This window comes from Pteropus vampyrus, unplaced genomic scaffold (assembly GCF_000151845.1).
Source record: "Pteropus vampyrus isolate Shadow unplaced genomic scaffold, Pvam_2.0 Scaffold200, whole genome shotgun sequence".
Taxonomy (NCBI): Eukaryota; Metazoa; Chordata; class Mammalia; order Chiroptera; family Pteropodidae; genus Pteropus; species Pteropus vampyrus.
The window spans coordinates 419,451-435,758 of NW_011888981.1; the positions used below are offsets into that span (position 1 = coordinate 419,451).

Sequence of the window (16,308 nt, forward strand, 5' to 3'; positions counted from 1 at the left end):
GACTAGGGAGACTATTCACCCAGGGAGGAGACCTGCAGCCATGGTGAGGTCAGCACTGCAGACCGCAGTGAAGCACACTCGATTCAGGGAACAGATCATCTGGGTTAACAGGAGTTGGGTTCAAAACTGAGAAAGCCTAAGACAAGAGACAATGCAAGCACTGGTCCTTGGTGCCCCCTGGAGAATCAATCAGGTGCTTTAAGACATGCAAAATGATGGGCTTTGCATCTTTTTCCTTTGCTAGGTGATCTCTGGAGGGTGACGCAGGCTTTGCCACTGAGGCACAGTGGTAACTACCTGCAGGTGTGCTAGTGGTACCCAGGCTTGCTGCCTTACGGAAGGGCCACACAGATGGGAAGCTGATGAACAAGTCTGGTGAGGCAGAGGAAGCAAACTGGAGAGTCAGAAAATCCCCATATCACAGTCAAGAACTGAACTTGACTTCATGTGCTTGGACACAAGAGGGGAGAGAGGCCGAAGGCTAATCTAGCAAGGCTATTTGCAAAATAAGTGTGATGCATACAGAAGGGGCTTCATGACTATTTCAATTATAAAACAACATGTATGAAGCATTAAGATGAATGAGTGAATAGGAGTACACAGTATTGCTCATCAAATGTAAAGTCTCCCCAATATGTTCTCCTGAAGGTAAGTCATAGGTTTGTGTGATACACAGTTATATCTGTGTCAATACCATTATGAGCTTATACGAACCACAATTTAGTGAAAGTGTAATTTAATATCAAAAATCATAAATTTGGACCAAATTAGTATTTCCCTTCCCACGCTAAAGAAGAACGTATAGTCTAAATGATGCAGGAATTGGAATAGAAAATATGAGGGCGAAAAATAAAAATAAAAAGACAGAATACTCTGATTTGCAGATTTCTTTGCATACTTTGAATTTGTTAAATTGCTTCTGTGAGAAAGAGAAATGATTTACTGTTATCATTTGGAAACAAATTTACTAGTTGAGCAATTTACTAATTATAAATTTATCAATGAAGTAGCAAAACTCAACAGGTACTTTTATCGAAACAAATTAATGTGAGAATTTTCAACACATGAGAGATTCAGCGTGAGATTTTTCCCCCGAAGGTAACTGGGATGCTTAGGCCTCTTGGGCTCTGGTTTCTCCAAGCACCCTGGCTGGTTCATGAACTGTTTGTTTCTTTCAGTCCTGAAGTTCTGATATTTAAATATGGTGATACTGCCAGTACATCCTCCTCCCTCAACCCCCTGGCCTGAAATAGGGGCCAAGCTATATCTTTGATTTAGATCTTACCAAAGCCAGTGCGTGTTTTTGGTGGGACTTTTGGTCAGCTCTTTGAAAAGATAAGTAGCACCAAGCTAGATGTATGCCTGGATACATTTTTGGCTCCATTTAGGAGAAACAAAGCTAATGGGAATTATAGGAGAACCCAACAACCCAGTCACTAAAAGATATGGCAACCATATGTCCCAATTTGCTTGGGACACCCTTGGTCTAGAGCTGTTGTCTCATCATACATTATTAATAGCCGCCATTTTACTCTCAAAAGCATCACAGTTTGAAGATTAAATTACATAGATGGTCAACCTGTTAAAAGAGAATCTGGCTTTCAAACATAAATATTCCATGGCCATTACAATGAGAAACATGAGCTCTGTAAAATTCTTGAGAGCAGAAATTGTGTTTTTAAAATATCTTTCCATCTCTAGTATACCAACACACAGAATAAGAATCAGAGGAAGTGCCCTATTCCCACCCGTCTAGTGGCCAGAGGTCAGAGTCAAGGAGAGGGAGCTGTCCAGATAAGCTTGAGTCATGGCCAATATGCACCTGAGCGCCATTCATCGGCTATTCTATGGGAATGGCTACAAAGCTCTGTGGCCTGATCTCTCCTTTTTCTCAGTTATCACCCACATACATGCAATGCCTTTTATGTAGAAAGCATGCAAAAGTCTCCAACAATAGATGCGCAATACCTGTATTTAATACAGCTTGCCTAATTTTCTACTCGCTACTCTGATTAGAGGTTCACTTCTGGGCTGAGAGATGCCATGTCTTTGACTTTATGAGCTTTACTCGGTACAAAAGCAATAAAGGAGTGCTGGAGCCTTGGGAGCAGGGACTGTGCCTTATTAGAGTGGCCAGCTGTCTGAGCCTCGCCTTCTGGACTCCAGGACAGCATCTGGCTCGTGTCCATAGAACTAGTTCTATTATTGATGTTAGGGCCTAATATACATATGTCCCCTGCTCACAAGATGTATCCTATTCAGTCACAAGAAGAAAAGGACGCTGTCAGTTAGTTACTCAGGCCTCATTTTGTGTCTTTAGGCCCTGAAGATGGACAACCACATGGGTGAAATGGCATCAACTAGGTGTCAGCAGATTAAGTTAGCATTTTGAATTTAGTTGCTCTCAAGGCAGCAGCAAGCTTTCTGTGCCTAGTGTACCCTGCTACAGGGCATGGTGTTTCTACGTGGGACAAATGACCATCTGTAAATAATGGGGGAGAAAGGCAGGTCTGATATCAGAAATCCTGCAATGGCAAAGCAGCAAAACAGAACATGACGGTGCTGTAACGTCACGACATTCAGGGAGCATTGTGTCCTTAATGTTTTATCATGGGAACACATCTTCCGCATCCTCCCCCTGCCTGGTGTTACGACTGCGCATCTGTGTGACATGTCAACTGGAAAAACAGATTTCAAAAACAGTAACTGATCTAGGCACATGGCTGTCAGTACAGATTTAGTCGCCCCCAGTAGAGATGAAAGAGGTTTTTTCTCGGTCTTACCGATGCAGTAGGGACAGCACTGGCCTTTTCTCAAAACGGGTCTTTCACAGGACACTGAAGGGCAAGACTCAGAGTAACAGCTGATTACACTCTCCATGCACACGCAGCTGGTACAAACGTCGGGCTTCCAGGACTCAGCTGCCAGGAATATATCCCCTTCGTCATTTTTGCAGTAGCTAGGCACGCTGTCGTTACGAGATGAGGGCGTCTGGAGAGGTTCATCTGAAAAAACGAACAAAAGGTCAGCGGGGAAAAGAAGAGATTGCAGGCCACCAACTGGGCAACGTGGTGAGTTTCACTCTGTGTCACAGAAAGCACTCTCAGTCACTATGGCTTTGTGTGCCATATTCCTTAAAAAAAAAATCTCAGTAATGAAACAGCCTGTCTGATGCAGGCCGGGTCCTACGTTTTAAAGCAAAACAACAAAGACCAGCAAAAGAAGTCGCAGAGGTTCTAATCTGTGAGTTGCTTGCATAACACCCACTCTCCTCTTCTTTCTGAACAAAATCCTGATCTTTGTGAGGGTGTCTGAGGACCTGGTTCACAATGGGTACAAGTCAAACAGGACAATCCCGCCCCCTGCCTTTCCAGTCTTCCTTGCAACCAAGGGTGGCCATGTTGTGGCTAATGGGATGACTGGGTAATGAGAGATTTCTGGGAAAGCTTTCACTTCCTTCAAAGAAGGGCAGATGGGATGCTCCTGCCATGCTCCCAGTCTTCTCGCCATGAGTATGAGTACTGCCTGTAGCTGTCATATCCTTATCACACCTGTAAGTGCAAGGCCTTGACATCGCTCAGACACTGACATAATGCTAAGAAACAGCTGCCTCCAAACTTCTCATACATAATGCGTGTAAAAGAAACTTTTACTTGTTTAAAAACTGCAGCTGGATTTTCTTACTTGCAGCTACACGCAGTCTCAACCAATCAATGTCCAAACAGATTTTCACTGCACCCACCAAAACACACCTACATGTAGTTCAACGTTCAGGCATGCGCATTAATAGCTGAAAGATGATGGGAAATCTCTATCACTCATAAGGATTTGCCCACCGAGAAATCTTTTGCAAGTCACCTGTGTCTTCACTATTTGAAAACTCTGACTAGAGAGTTCCCAGATCTAGTTACCCCTTAAAACAGAAAATGTCACCAGAAAACCCAGATATCCCTTTGAGTTTTTGAAAACTGTAACCTGAAGCAGAAAAAAGACTGGGATTTAACAACAACAAAAAAAGTTACTGAGGTTCTCAGTTTAGACATCTTACAATCTGCTGATGAAAAAGCACTTCTATCATATGCCCCTCTCAGAATCTACTTCATGAATTCTGCTTTCAACCATGAAACAGAAATAACAGATCCACATGTAGTTATCACAGTAAATCAGAAGCTCTAAATGGATATAAGTCACATTGTCCTTCCATCTACCTCACGAAGACATCCTACAGCTATTGAGTTTGATTTTACAATTAGAGCCTCTTTGAGGAGGGACAGACGGCAGTCAGCCTTAATGAAATGGGCCTACCCTTCCTTTAAATTGTGTAATCCTATCTCCTATTGGCAGTGCTGAAGGCAGTCACAGGTGAAAAACAGCCACTGGTTCCACTGCTGCACATGGGCTGTAGGTCCAATTTTAGGTGTGGTTCCATAGATCACATCCGATGGGTGAGAGATGGTGAGACAGGATTACTTTCTCAGGGACCTTTCTGGGGTCATCCATGTCCGGGGATAATTACTTTTTGAGACTGACCAGTGCTAACTTTTGCTTTGGCTGGAAATCAGCACAGCTCACACTCTAGTCCTCACTAGGCAGGTGCTGCAAATCAGGGTGTCAGTGGGTTATGGTAGCTTAATGTTTTCAAGCATGGCCGACCCTGGAATCTAAAAACAGAAGAGAAAGCAGGGACGGCATGAATAAAGCTACGAACTAATAGCTGAAATGATTATCCTGGAGTCTGGAGGCCTCTTATCAGGGCCTGGAGAAGTCCCAGAGGGCATCGGGGTGTGCTTGGCAAGGCTGGGGTGAGAGTCAGGGCTGACATGCAGGCTCTGTGGGTCTTCCTCCCACAGAGGAAGGAGGCGACCGCCAAGTGAACTCTGACTAAAAATATCTTTTGGGAATCTCACTCACGGGTTCTTTCTTCTTTGGGCCTCTCTTGCCATTTTTCCAGTCCCAGAAACCCCTTCTTTACATTTCTGCTTCTAAATCTTAACTCTTTTATTTTGTTTTTACCAGTTTTTTTTTTTTTTTTTTCTGCTGTTGTTCATTGATTCTATTTCTACTCTAGCTCCCGCTTCTACACTATGCTGCTTTACAACACTGGGAAATAAAGAATGAAAAAGAATTTACAAAGTTTTAGAAAAGCAAGCAGTGCTATTCTACTTTCTCCCTCTTTTAATGTGGTGACATGTCGTCACCTGCAGGGGTGTTCAATCCTTCCTCGTGAACGCATTTCCATTTCTGGGTCTCGCTCTAAACCAGGCTGGAGGAGAGGGAAGGACAGAGGGAATGACAAGCATCCTAGGAGAAATAATTACCGTGAGGGATGCGGCTCTGCAGAAGCTGCTCTGCCGCTGTACACAGATATCATTTTGAATTACCTTAGAATGCAAGTATCCCGAGGTTAGAGATGGTATTTTTCTAGATGTATAATATACCATTTGTCAATGCTGCTGCTGAAATTTACTGTGATGTGAATAAATTGCTTTGAATATTAAGACTTTTATCTTTTTATCGCTGCAGCACAATTATTGCAAAGTTCAGAAAGATCAATTGTAGGGTGGGTGACTGACTTTAAAATATAGATTCCGGATATGTTCTTCTTCACCTCTGTAATACTGACATATAACACAAAGTCCTAGTGTTAAAGATAAGGGCTGTCACTGAAATCTCTCTCAAGTTCTATATAAGCAAAGGAAGAATTGCCCAAGTGCACAGTGATAAATGAGAAGTCAAAGCCAGGCATGCAAGGGTGCTTGGTCTCTTTAGGGACCTCAGGGAAGAAAGGAATGCCTCCGACCCGCTCTGCTAGAATCTGCGAGACCTCTGCACATGAGCACCTCCCTTGAGACCCGGCTCTAAGAAATCACACCTCTGTGGACTCAGGAGACCCTTTCCCAGGTAGCTCCTGATCTTTGGGCTGAATCTGTGTGTCCATTCAGGTGTCCTGCCAATAACTTGGGCGAGTGGTCGTGGAGAAGTCCCTTCTCCCCTTACCTCACCTCTAACCAACCCCTGTTATTTGTCCTCAGATCCTAGTACAAGTGGCACCAGAAGGACTTTCCACTTTAGTGAAAACTTCCTGGGTTATATGTGCCCTTAATTATTTCCTTTCCAGGCACTCCTCTCACTTTGTTATTATATTTACGTAAATGTGGAATATTGGATTGTTGACTATTCTCTTGGATTATCGCTCCACAGGACAGGAGTTGTGTCTATTTTCATTTACCCATTTACCCAGAGATCCCTATGGCTCGATACAGGCATTCCATATGTATTTGTAAAACGAATATCTAAATGGATATAAGTTCATGACCGCTAATGGAGACCACTCAAAGTGGTTTCTACCAGGAGGATGAGAATAACTAAGGTTATATATTAACACAGAAACATCAGCAGGGTTTGCATCTGAATAAAACAGTGATAATGATAAATACATAGTTGGAACTAGGTTATGCACGTCCTAACAACATAACAGATATGAACTATTTCTTGTACTAGAAACGATTTCTTACAATAATTAAGCTTTTCAGGTTAACATAGCTAATTACACCAAAGCTTTTGTACTAAGATGATAATATCTTGGCAGCAGTGCATGACTGACAACAGCAAATAATGTGGCTATCCCTACTGGCTCATCTGATGCAATTTGAAAAACAGTATCAATATGAACCCACGAAGAGTTTGGACGTTGACTATACTGGATGTAATGACGGAACAATAGATTCTGGCCAGCTGACTAGATAATACAATGTAAAAAAATAATAATAAAATACAAAGGTTTATGTTTTACTGAGTAGAAATGCCCAAAGAATAACCATTTAGAAAGTAAATGGTTATTGATTTAAGTTGAAAAGATAAAAGACTAAGCAGCAACAAAATAAAACTAGTTTGCTGTCAACTTGGTAATTTTATATATACGAATTAAATGCCTTTTGGAAAAAAGTCATAAAATTCTAGCGTTAATTTTAAGTGCTACTTTAGTTACAAAACCAGCAACTTACGTTTAAAATGACAAAATCTGATTAATATATTTGTTTCATGACCATAAATTTGCCTGCTAAGGCCAGATTATCTGAGAACAAAGAAGAAGAAAACACTAATAGTCTTTGTACATGTGCAGTGCTAGTCACTTAATACTTTTGAATCTTAACTTATTAATCATCAGAGGTTTGAGAGGGTGAACATCCTGTATATTTTAACAATTCCCCTATTTAACATTCTCGAAGTATCTTCACCACCCTCATAGATTTTAAATAGTTTTATTTACATTATTTAGCAATAACTGCTCTTCCCATTTGTTGAAGACAAAGATGACTTTTCACATTAGCAAAATCATCTAGAATAATTTGGTGCAGCAGGACTGTCTCTTGAATCTGAAATGTAGGATTAAAAAATAGCAGAAAGAAATAATTGACTTTTTTTTTTTTTTTTAAAGTCACCTCAGGTGCAAGGCATATTGATTGCATAAATATGTGGTCTATAGAAGGGAATGAATCTAGGAAGCAGACTGCCAGATGTTCCCGCCTAGGTAACTGGTGACTGGGTTTGAGACACTCCCATGCGGGGCTCAACGCGCTGGTCCTGCAGAATGAGGACGCCTGAGCTGCAGCCTTCCCCGCCAAGCACACCCCGGGGCACGGTGCCGGTTACCTGTGCACTGCGGGCAGCAGGAGTCCTGGGTGCGCGAGGGGTTCTGGCAGAGCAGAGGCGGGCACACCTCTGTTTCACACAGCACCCGCCCGCTGTGGCAGGTGCACTGAGTACAGGAGTCTATGTTCCATGTTTCTCCTTCCACAAAGTACTCTCCTCCAGGGGCGTGGCAAATGGAGGGGGTGCTGAGCTCTGGCTTCTGCACCACGAAGTCATCTGCGCAAGGACACAGAATCAAAACACAAGAAATCACTCATCAGCAGTCATACCAACTCTTGAAGGACCTGGTACTGTGTGCTTCAAGGGACAGAGAAGAAGAATTGACTGTTGAGTATTTCACTCTGTTCTTATCAGCAGAATAGCGAAGGAAACATTCCATGTATAAAAATATGAGGCGACAGCAGAAGCAGAAGAGTTAGTTTTAGAAAGTGAGGTTCAAATAGTTTATTATTAATAATAAGAGAATCCAATAAGAGAATTAAATTACAGGGACATGACTGCGACTATAAAGAACCAGGGCCTCTTAGGGGATCTCTGTAAATGTGTAGGAATTATCTAGAATGAAGATTTTTTTTCATTTACTGAATGCTTCCTATGGTCCAATTTCCATGCCAAGTGCTCTACGTGTGTTATTTATTCCTTACATCAACCTTGCAAGGTAGGTGCTATGATCCTATTTTAAATAAGAGGAAACTGAGGGCTGAGATCAGAGTATTAAGGGCAGACAAGGGATTTGAACCCAAGCGTATGTTTGTTTCGGTCATGGATGGACCTCCAGAGTGAACACAACTTCCAAGTGCTCTGTGCTCCATCCTCTTCATTGTCTCTGGGACCCTGAGTACTCTTATGCTTGAAAATACATCCTGCTGTTGAGCAGGTCAGACGCTTCCATCTAAGTCAGCTGCCAGCAAACGGAGCGGGAATGTTCTCGCAGAATCAACAGTCCGAGAACCCTCACCTGAGACTAAATATTTGTTTGGCAACAGCATGACCAAGATAGATGAATGCTCAGAGGCTGATGATAGCTATGATTTCTTTCCCTAGAGGAGAGGTGATTTTAGCCTCTTGGTGAGATGATGATGATAAGAGAAGGAATTTAATGTTGAAAATGTCTAGAGGTACTGGGAGTTGCCCTGAGTTGGGCTGCGGAAATGAGAACTATGAAGACATTAACCATATTCATGTAATCCAAATACAACAAGCATTTCAAGAAGGTGTTGACAGTGCCGAAGCCTGCTGAGAAGCAGGATGGAGACACCATGGCTAGCTCATGCTTGGAGCTCAGTGGAGACCAGGCCCCAGAAGAACCACCCTATCTGTGCAGATGCTCAGAGCTAATCTAAGAGCTCACAGGCTGTTACTTTCAAACAGGCAGTCTGCACAAGAGTCAACGCTGAAGAGAGACAGTGGTGTGGGCTGATTTCCAGTTAAGGAGGTAACTTTTAATACAGATCTATCTCAAGGGAACATGTGAAGACCGGAACTTTGAGCGGACATGTAACAGAAAACTGACGTTAGCCAATGCTTACATTCATAAGTAACTGGATCAAATTTTCCAGTGTATGAGCAAAGTGGAGAGGAAGACAATCAGAATGAAAACCAAGCTGGGGCAAGATGACAAAAGTGCCTTTCTTGTAGTTTACAGAGAGAATAAAAAATTGTTCCAAAGAGCGTCAACAACCTAATGTTGGAAAAAGGCTCCCTTATTGTTTTCAAAAAGGATTTAGGATCGATGACTACTGCCCTTTTAAATGCTGACATGTAGGGAAGTGCTTAGAAAAAAATGGCGTGTGCTTGCAGGTCTCATCTTGCTAACGGTCCCCTTTGCTCTATGTGTGTTCCATGTTCCTTGAGGCAAAACATGAGAGTGGCTAGAGAGATGGAGCTAAAATAGAAACTGAAAGACAGAAGGTGAGAGAGGAAAAGAAATCTAAGAAACAACATTACTTGGTAAATCTTCTATCAGAAGAGTTTAGGAGGTGCTTACTTAGCCCAGAAAAACAAAAACAGCCGACCCTTGAAAGGAAGAGGGAAGAAAGTAGGAGTTTAAAGTAGGAGTCCATGAATGCAACCATTCTGAGGTCTCCAGTCAGAAGAGTCCATTTGTGGCAATCCACTAGAGAAATTTGGAAAAAATATATCTACACATCCATATATCAATGTATATGTGTTTTTATACATGTACATCTAGATATTCATGCACCCACAACAACACATCAATAATTCAGTGTGTGCTTTAGCACTTTCTATGCCACTAAAACAGAGAAAACTAGTTCTGGTTCCACTAACTTTTGGTTCTTAGTAACTATCTGTTCTTAGCAATATCTTTGCGTTTCTGTCGGCCTGACTCAGTCTTCACTGAGTATATGTTGGTCAAAGACCCAGGTACAGCCCACACCTACACACTCATGCCTATAATTAAAGCAGGAGGTCCTCACTGGAACCAATTTTTCCTTTCCCAAAGAGTCATCACAGAGTTCTGTCTCATCGAACTGCTCATTTATCTTCCATTTCAGTGGATACTAGTGGTTTTTTCATATGTAACTAGCAAATCATGTGAAAAAGGAAATGGTTTCGATACAGAGCACACCTGACTGAACTATGGGAAAAAAATAAAACAAAACAATCACTGTAATCCAGTCCTATACAGGGTACGAGGGCTGCCTGTCCATCTGATCCCTTAGTTACTGAGGCGTGTAGAATCTCAGAGGTAAGAGACTTCAAGTGCCCCTCCCCTAACCCTGTCCATGGCAGGCAAGGCAAACTCGGCCACCTTCCCTCCCGGGCTGGACCTGCTTTGCAGCAAAAGGACCAGGGCTCAGGTTCTTGACTCATCCACAGGGAGATACAGGACCAGGACTGACCAGAGAGAAAAGAATCATTAACTCCAAAACTGAACAGTATATTTCAACTTTGAAACAAATTTGATGTAAGAATGGGAACCTTCACTTCTCCCTGGCCTTCCAGCTGACATACTATTTAACTTTGAGTAAGAGAATTAACCTTTCTGTGCCTGTTTTTCCAAATGAAAAATGGCCTATGTGTATTTTACCCTACTAACTCGAAGTGGCCTGCACAGAGGAAGAAATGATATAAAACTGTGTAGAGCTCATTAGATGAAAGGCACTTGATGAGGTATTATGATAATAATTACAGTTATTGACAGCCATAATTCGGACCCCCAATGAGTTATAATCTGTTCTGCTCTTCTGGTAACTTATCTTGATTGCCATTATTATGACTTTACATGCTTTGGTTGTGCGGCCACTCTAAATATCTCTATTTGGCAAGAATGCCACATATCCATTAATTTAAAAAAAGCAACAGCCACAGACTTCAATGATTCTCTCCCTCACCAATATTACTTTATAAATAATGAGCTTTTATGGAATAAAATTAGCACCAATCCCCTCCAATTAACTGACATTCAGCCTTAATACACTATCTGTAAAATGGAGAGCTCGAGTTTAAAATACAGAAGCCCACAATCCTTTACATAATTGTAGTTCAAAGACCAAAATAACTGAGTAAACCATTCAAAAATAAGTAGTTTTAGAGCTTTAGAATTTTCTCTGGTCTTTGGCTAATCACTTATTGCACCCGGCTGATTTTGTGGCTGATGGTGACAAAAATCACAGAGAGCTGAAATGCGTTTGGGGTCAAATCACAGAGAGCTGAAATGCGTTTGGGGTCATCCCCTGCATTTCACCTAGAGTCACAGATTTGATGAGGCCCTGCAAGGCAGAGATCATCTGCTTAGGGAGCGCGTACGATGGCGGCCAGCTTTTACCTGAACACGACGGGCAGCACTGTCCCGGATGAATGGTGGGGTTGCCACAGGCAGGCACTGGGCAGGTGATCAGAGCACACATTTCCCGTCCATTGTGACAGTAGCATTCCCGGCACCCATCATGCCAGCTTTCCTCATTTTTATGATGATGACCATCCATGGACAGACATGTGCCTGACAGGACAGGTGGCCCGGCTGAAGCAGGGACCTCTGGACAGACAGAAGGCAGCCTTGGTAAAGACGTAGCTACTGCATAGGAGAAACTGCTCATAGCGTCCTTACAGGTCATGCTACCCAGCCACCAAATCTCACATCTACAAAGGACAGTTCATGCCATGGGAAAGGCTCATGAAAACAATTTAAGTTAATATGCTCTCAATTTTGAAAAAAGAAAAAATAGAAAAAAACTGCAAATACATTTTTCTCCTATTGGTGGAATTATAGTTGATTTTGACTCATTTCACTCTACCTTCTCATTTTTATATAATAAACAAGCACTGATTTCAGAGCACATGTTCCACATACGTTCAATATATGCAGAATAATCACCCTAGAAGTCACCCAGGGGGGAAATCCTGGGCCTCTGGCAACTGACGGATCTTTGCGGAGCAGAACAATTGAAGCAGTGACTAGTTGTCTGTTTACTCTGACCCCTTAAAAAACACTATTAAGGTGATAACTACCCAACTTTGAAAACACAGAACAAACTTGAAGGATCTTTTACTGTTTAATCTCTGGATCTTGCTGACAACTAAAACATACCAGGATGGGTAGCTGGGCTGGAGCAGGGGTAAGAGCAGACATGGAGGTCAGGGTGCCTGCTCACACGGCTTCAGAACATCCCTGGAGTGGGAAGTGCCAGGCAAAAGGTATGCCCGGGATTCGCCCCTAGACACAGCTACAGGCCGGCATGTGCTTGTTCAGCAGAAATCTAAATTCTCACAAAAAACTGTGTTGCCAGGAAATACGTGAGCAAACTGTTCAGTCACACCCGATCTCAGGGGCTTTGAAAAGGAATCTCCGCTGTATTAATTGTATCCATCCACTGTGGGGCAGAGAGACTCTTTTGGGGGTCAAGATAAAGCTGCTTTAGGCTAAAGTTCCCGAGACAAGTAAAACTGCGGGGCTAAGAAGTCATCAATTTGGTTAATGTGCCTGTCCAGTTATATGCTTACTTTCAATTTTATTGTGAGCTTTTATTCCACTGAGATGATAGGAAAAGGGATGGTCCCATAGAGAGAGACACTTGTGTCAGAGTAGACAGCAATCACTGAAATTGTTTCATTTACATGATGTCCTTCTGTGTCTGTGCCCCCGGGTGCTCGGAGTAGGGAAGGGTCATGCGCTCGCACTTACCTCTGCACTTGCAGATAAGACAGCCATGACTGTCCTGCTGGAAACCCAAGGGACAGACTTTACTGCATGGGAGCTCTGGGCATCTCTTACAGCGACAGATGTCACAGCCATGCTTATTCTTCCTGGAAAATTAAAATTTTGTCAGAGGTCAGGAAATCCAAAACTCTCAAACAATGCCCAAGCACCCAGACGCCTAGAGTCACTGAAGTGATGGTGAGCTGGAGTTTAAGTGCATAACCCACAAACCTTTACATGAATGTAGTGCAAAGACCAATATAACTGAGTAAAGCATTCAAAAATAAGGAGAGTAGTTTTAAAGCTTTAGAATTTTCTCTGGTCTTTGCCTAATCACCACTTATAGTGCCAGGCTGATTTTGCGGCTGTTTTTTTAACAAAACCCAGACCTAGGGTCACTAAAGTGATATTATTATTAAGTAGAATGATTTGACTTTTTTGCTCTAAAAAACTCCTGGAGTCATGTGTAATTAGTTCCCTGTGGCCATGACTGCCCCCCACGCAGCTGAGGTTTAGAATTGTTCAAGCACTTATGTGCTTCTGGGATGTAAATGTCAGAATCCCAATAACACAACAGTTGATTTAATTAGGAAAAGTGGCACCACCATAAAAAAGGATGAATGTGCAACTCCATGAACAGGATGGTGAAGGATACACTGACTGTCAATGCTGGAGGCTAGCACTGTGGGCTAAAGTCCTTTTGCTGGGGCTACTGGCTGCTCCCACAGCCACGGTCTCTGAGAATCTCAGACACTCGTAAAAATTTTCATGAGGTAGCCACTGAAGCAGATAGAAGAAGTTAAGAATCCATAGTCCTGGGAACGTAACACAGTGGTGATAAAGAATAAAAGCCTTGAGAGGTCCAGCGGTCAATGTGCAGTCGTCACTTCATTACTTAGAGAAGAACATCAGTTGAACAATGCTCCATCCAAGGGTAGGACTGAAGCATATGGGGCAAAGGAAAAAGGCTAGAGAAACTCCTCTCATCCCTCCTGATAAGCTAAAGTGCCTAAATGTTGTGCTGACTGGAAAGATAAAATCAAATAAATTTATGTTTATAAGAAACATCATAACAGTTAAAGTGGAGATTTTTCTGGATGAAAATTCTTACCAATAATTCATTTTTTTCTCTAAAAGAGAATGATACTGTCTGTTACAAAAAAGCTCAACCACTCTCTTTTGCTTTCTGTCTACTGGCTGCAGGGCTGAATCCTCATTCAGTTCAGGCTCGATACCTCTCTACCTTCAGGTTTCATCCCAAGTAGCCCTAAGTGGCAATAGTATGTTCAACGGGAAACAAATCCCTGTTCTTCCTTATCTTGGACAACTTAAGGGGCTTTTGAAGAAGACAGCCCAATGGGAAACTCTCAGTAACAAACCATACTTTGCTAGGTGAAATGGTCTACTTATTTTAACACAATAAGAACAATGAATTAAATGAATTATGCATCTCATGTCATATACTGTGTCATTTTCAAGACCTACCAAGGCTTTAAATAATTTGTTTGTTCATTCATTTATTCATTCATCCATCCATCCACTCACCCACTTATATCACCCTTTATCCCTCCCTTTTGTAAGCATTTACATACAGTAATGATCCACTCAGCAGGTGGATACAAGGAACTGCCTGCATTCTAACACTCCCATATGGTGTCTGGCCAAGATTTCTCCTTCAGAGGCTGTCCTTGAAGCACAGCTACTGTTCTGGCTGATGTAGTAACTCATTTGTCTACTGTGGTCAACTTGGTCCTCCCTGAATGTGCTTACTGACAAGAATATAAAGTAAAATCTATAATCCTCAAAGAGATTTCTCTCCAGGACGAAGGTTGGACTTGAATGCAGCCTTGATTCTGAACTGTCATAATACTGCAGCAAGTGGTTATAGCTACTATGGCAATAATATTTTATTCTATATTAGCAGTTAAGCTAAGAAATAAATATATTCTTATTGGTATCATATTCATATTTTAGGATTAAGAACAATGATGATTTATTAGTATCCTTGGGAAATCTTTAAGAATAATGTTCCCAACTTACTTTTCTAATTAAAATTAGAATGAAGATTTCTCCCTCCCTGCTACACTAGAATTTCCAAGAGGAAGAATAACAATGATGGCTTTAATAAGATGGGCAAGGGATGATGGATCTAAGTCTCTGGTTATTAGCAGTACTATATAAATACATCAAATTGAAAATGCAGAAAGACTAAAATGTAAGGGAACCATGGAAAGAATGATAAAGCAAGATTCTGAAAGGTAATTTTTTATAGGACCAACTTGATATAAAGATAGAAACAGATGCTAATACAGACACTAAAGAAACAAATGTGAAGTGTCTATTTTCCCTTGGAACAATCTGATTTCATGGGGTCTGCCTCAATAAAGAATATTTGAAAATATAATTCATAATCCCTATTTCCAAGAAAATTTGCAAAATCTACTGCTACATAAAGAAAAAATATTATGAACTATAGACTAGCACCAAGGTAAGCTATCAAGGCATGGCAGGTAAGGATGCTCAGTATTGCAAATGAGTTCCTGTCAACTGATCTTAAGTATGGATTAAATAAGCTATCACAGAATAGTCACTGGGACAGTGGTGAAAAGCGTAAACACAACACTGGGACCTCATGACAATTCCATTCTCCCCTCAGTGTCCAAAGGCCACTGCTATGGGGAAGTTGCATATAACAGGCCCCAAGAACAGTGTCAAAACAAGGCTCTGACCTCTCTTCATAAAAAAGAAGGGTAAAACTCGACTCTTATCTGCGGAGACACCATCCTTTCCCGGCTTTCTGACTCACCGAACACAACAAGCAGACTTTCTGGATGCAGGACATCATTGATTCATTCACAAATACACACACAAAACAGCAAACAAAAACAGGCATGGCCGTTTCACCAAGTTGTAGGCGATTAAGAACAGATCTTCTGAACTGAGATACGTACAGGTATCCAAGTGGACAGTACTTGTCACAGATTACGGGTCTGCACTTCTTGGGCCGTGGACGGCACTGACAGATCTCACAGCTGTGGGCATCAGTGAGGAAACCGAAGGGGCACTCCAAGCTGCAGCCTCGCTTGAGGCCCGTGCACAGTTCCTCCCCTGTGAAGACACACAGAAGCACGTTTCTTCCAGAGATGAAGGGGGCAGAACACATCGAAGCTTCAATGCCTCCCCCCACTAGTCTTCCAATCTTCCGCAGATGCAAATTTCTCAGCTGTACTATTAGGAATGGTTAAAAATTATAGTTTGTGCTATTTCATAGCTATCACAACAGAACTGCATGTTTTGGTACTAATTAGACAAAATACAGTCCAACTGTGAAAAATAGATTTCTGAAGTGTACTCTGGGTGCTGAAGAGCAGGAGGGTGGCCGGCAGGTGATTTCTATCTGAGGTGCAGGTGAAACTGAGAGAATGTTCTCATGAAACTTGTTATTAGTCACCTCAAACTACCGATTACCATTTGTTGATAAAATGAGAGAATTC

The 16,308-nt window shown here is 42.0% G+C and overlaps 1 protein-coding gene across 4 annotated transcripts in view; it reads right to left on the reverse strand.

Annotated features, from left to right (window-relative positions):
* CRIM1 (cysteine rich transmembrane BMP regulator 1) overlaps positions 1 to 16,308 on the reverse strand; it is a 180,217-nt gene that overhangs the window by 21,377 nt on the left and 142,532 nt on the right. For 2 of the 4 annotated variants that reach the window (XM_011372094.1, XM_023537798.1), the window contains 5 exons: positions 15,766 to 15,922; positions 12,800 to 12,921; positions 11,444 to 11,653; positions 7,654 to 7,869; positions 2,784 to 3,005 (listed from right to left, as the gene is read on the reverse strand). In XM_011372094.1, coding sequence (XP_011370396.1) covers positions 2,784 to 3,005; positions 7,654 to 7,869; positions 11,444 to 11,653; positions 12,800 to 12,921; positions 15,766 to 15,922 — 927 coding nt within the window. The remainder of the gene's footprint in view (positions 1 to 2,783; positions 3,006 to 7,653; positions 7,870 to 11,443; positions 11,654 to 12,799; positions 12,922 to 15,765; positions 15,923 to 16,308) is intronic. The other 2 variants (XM_011372095.2, XM_023537797.1) reach the window with 2 other exon arrangements.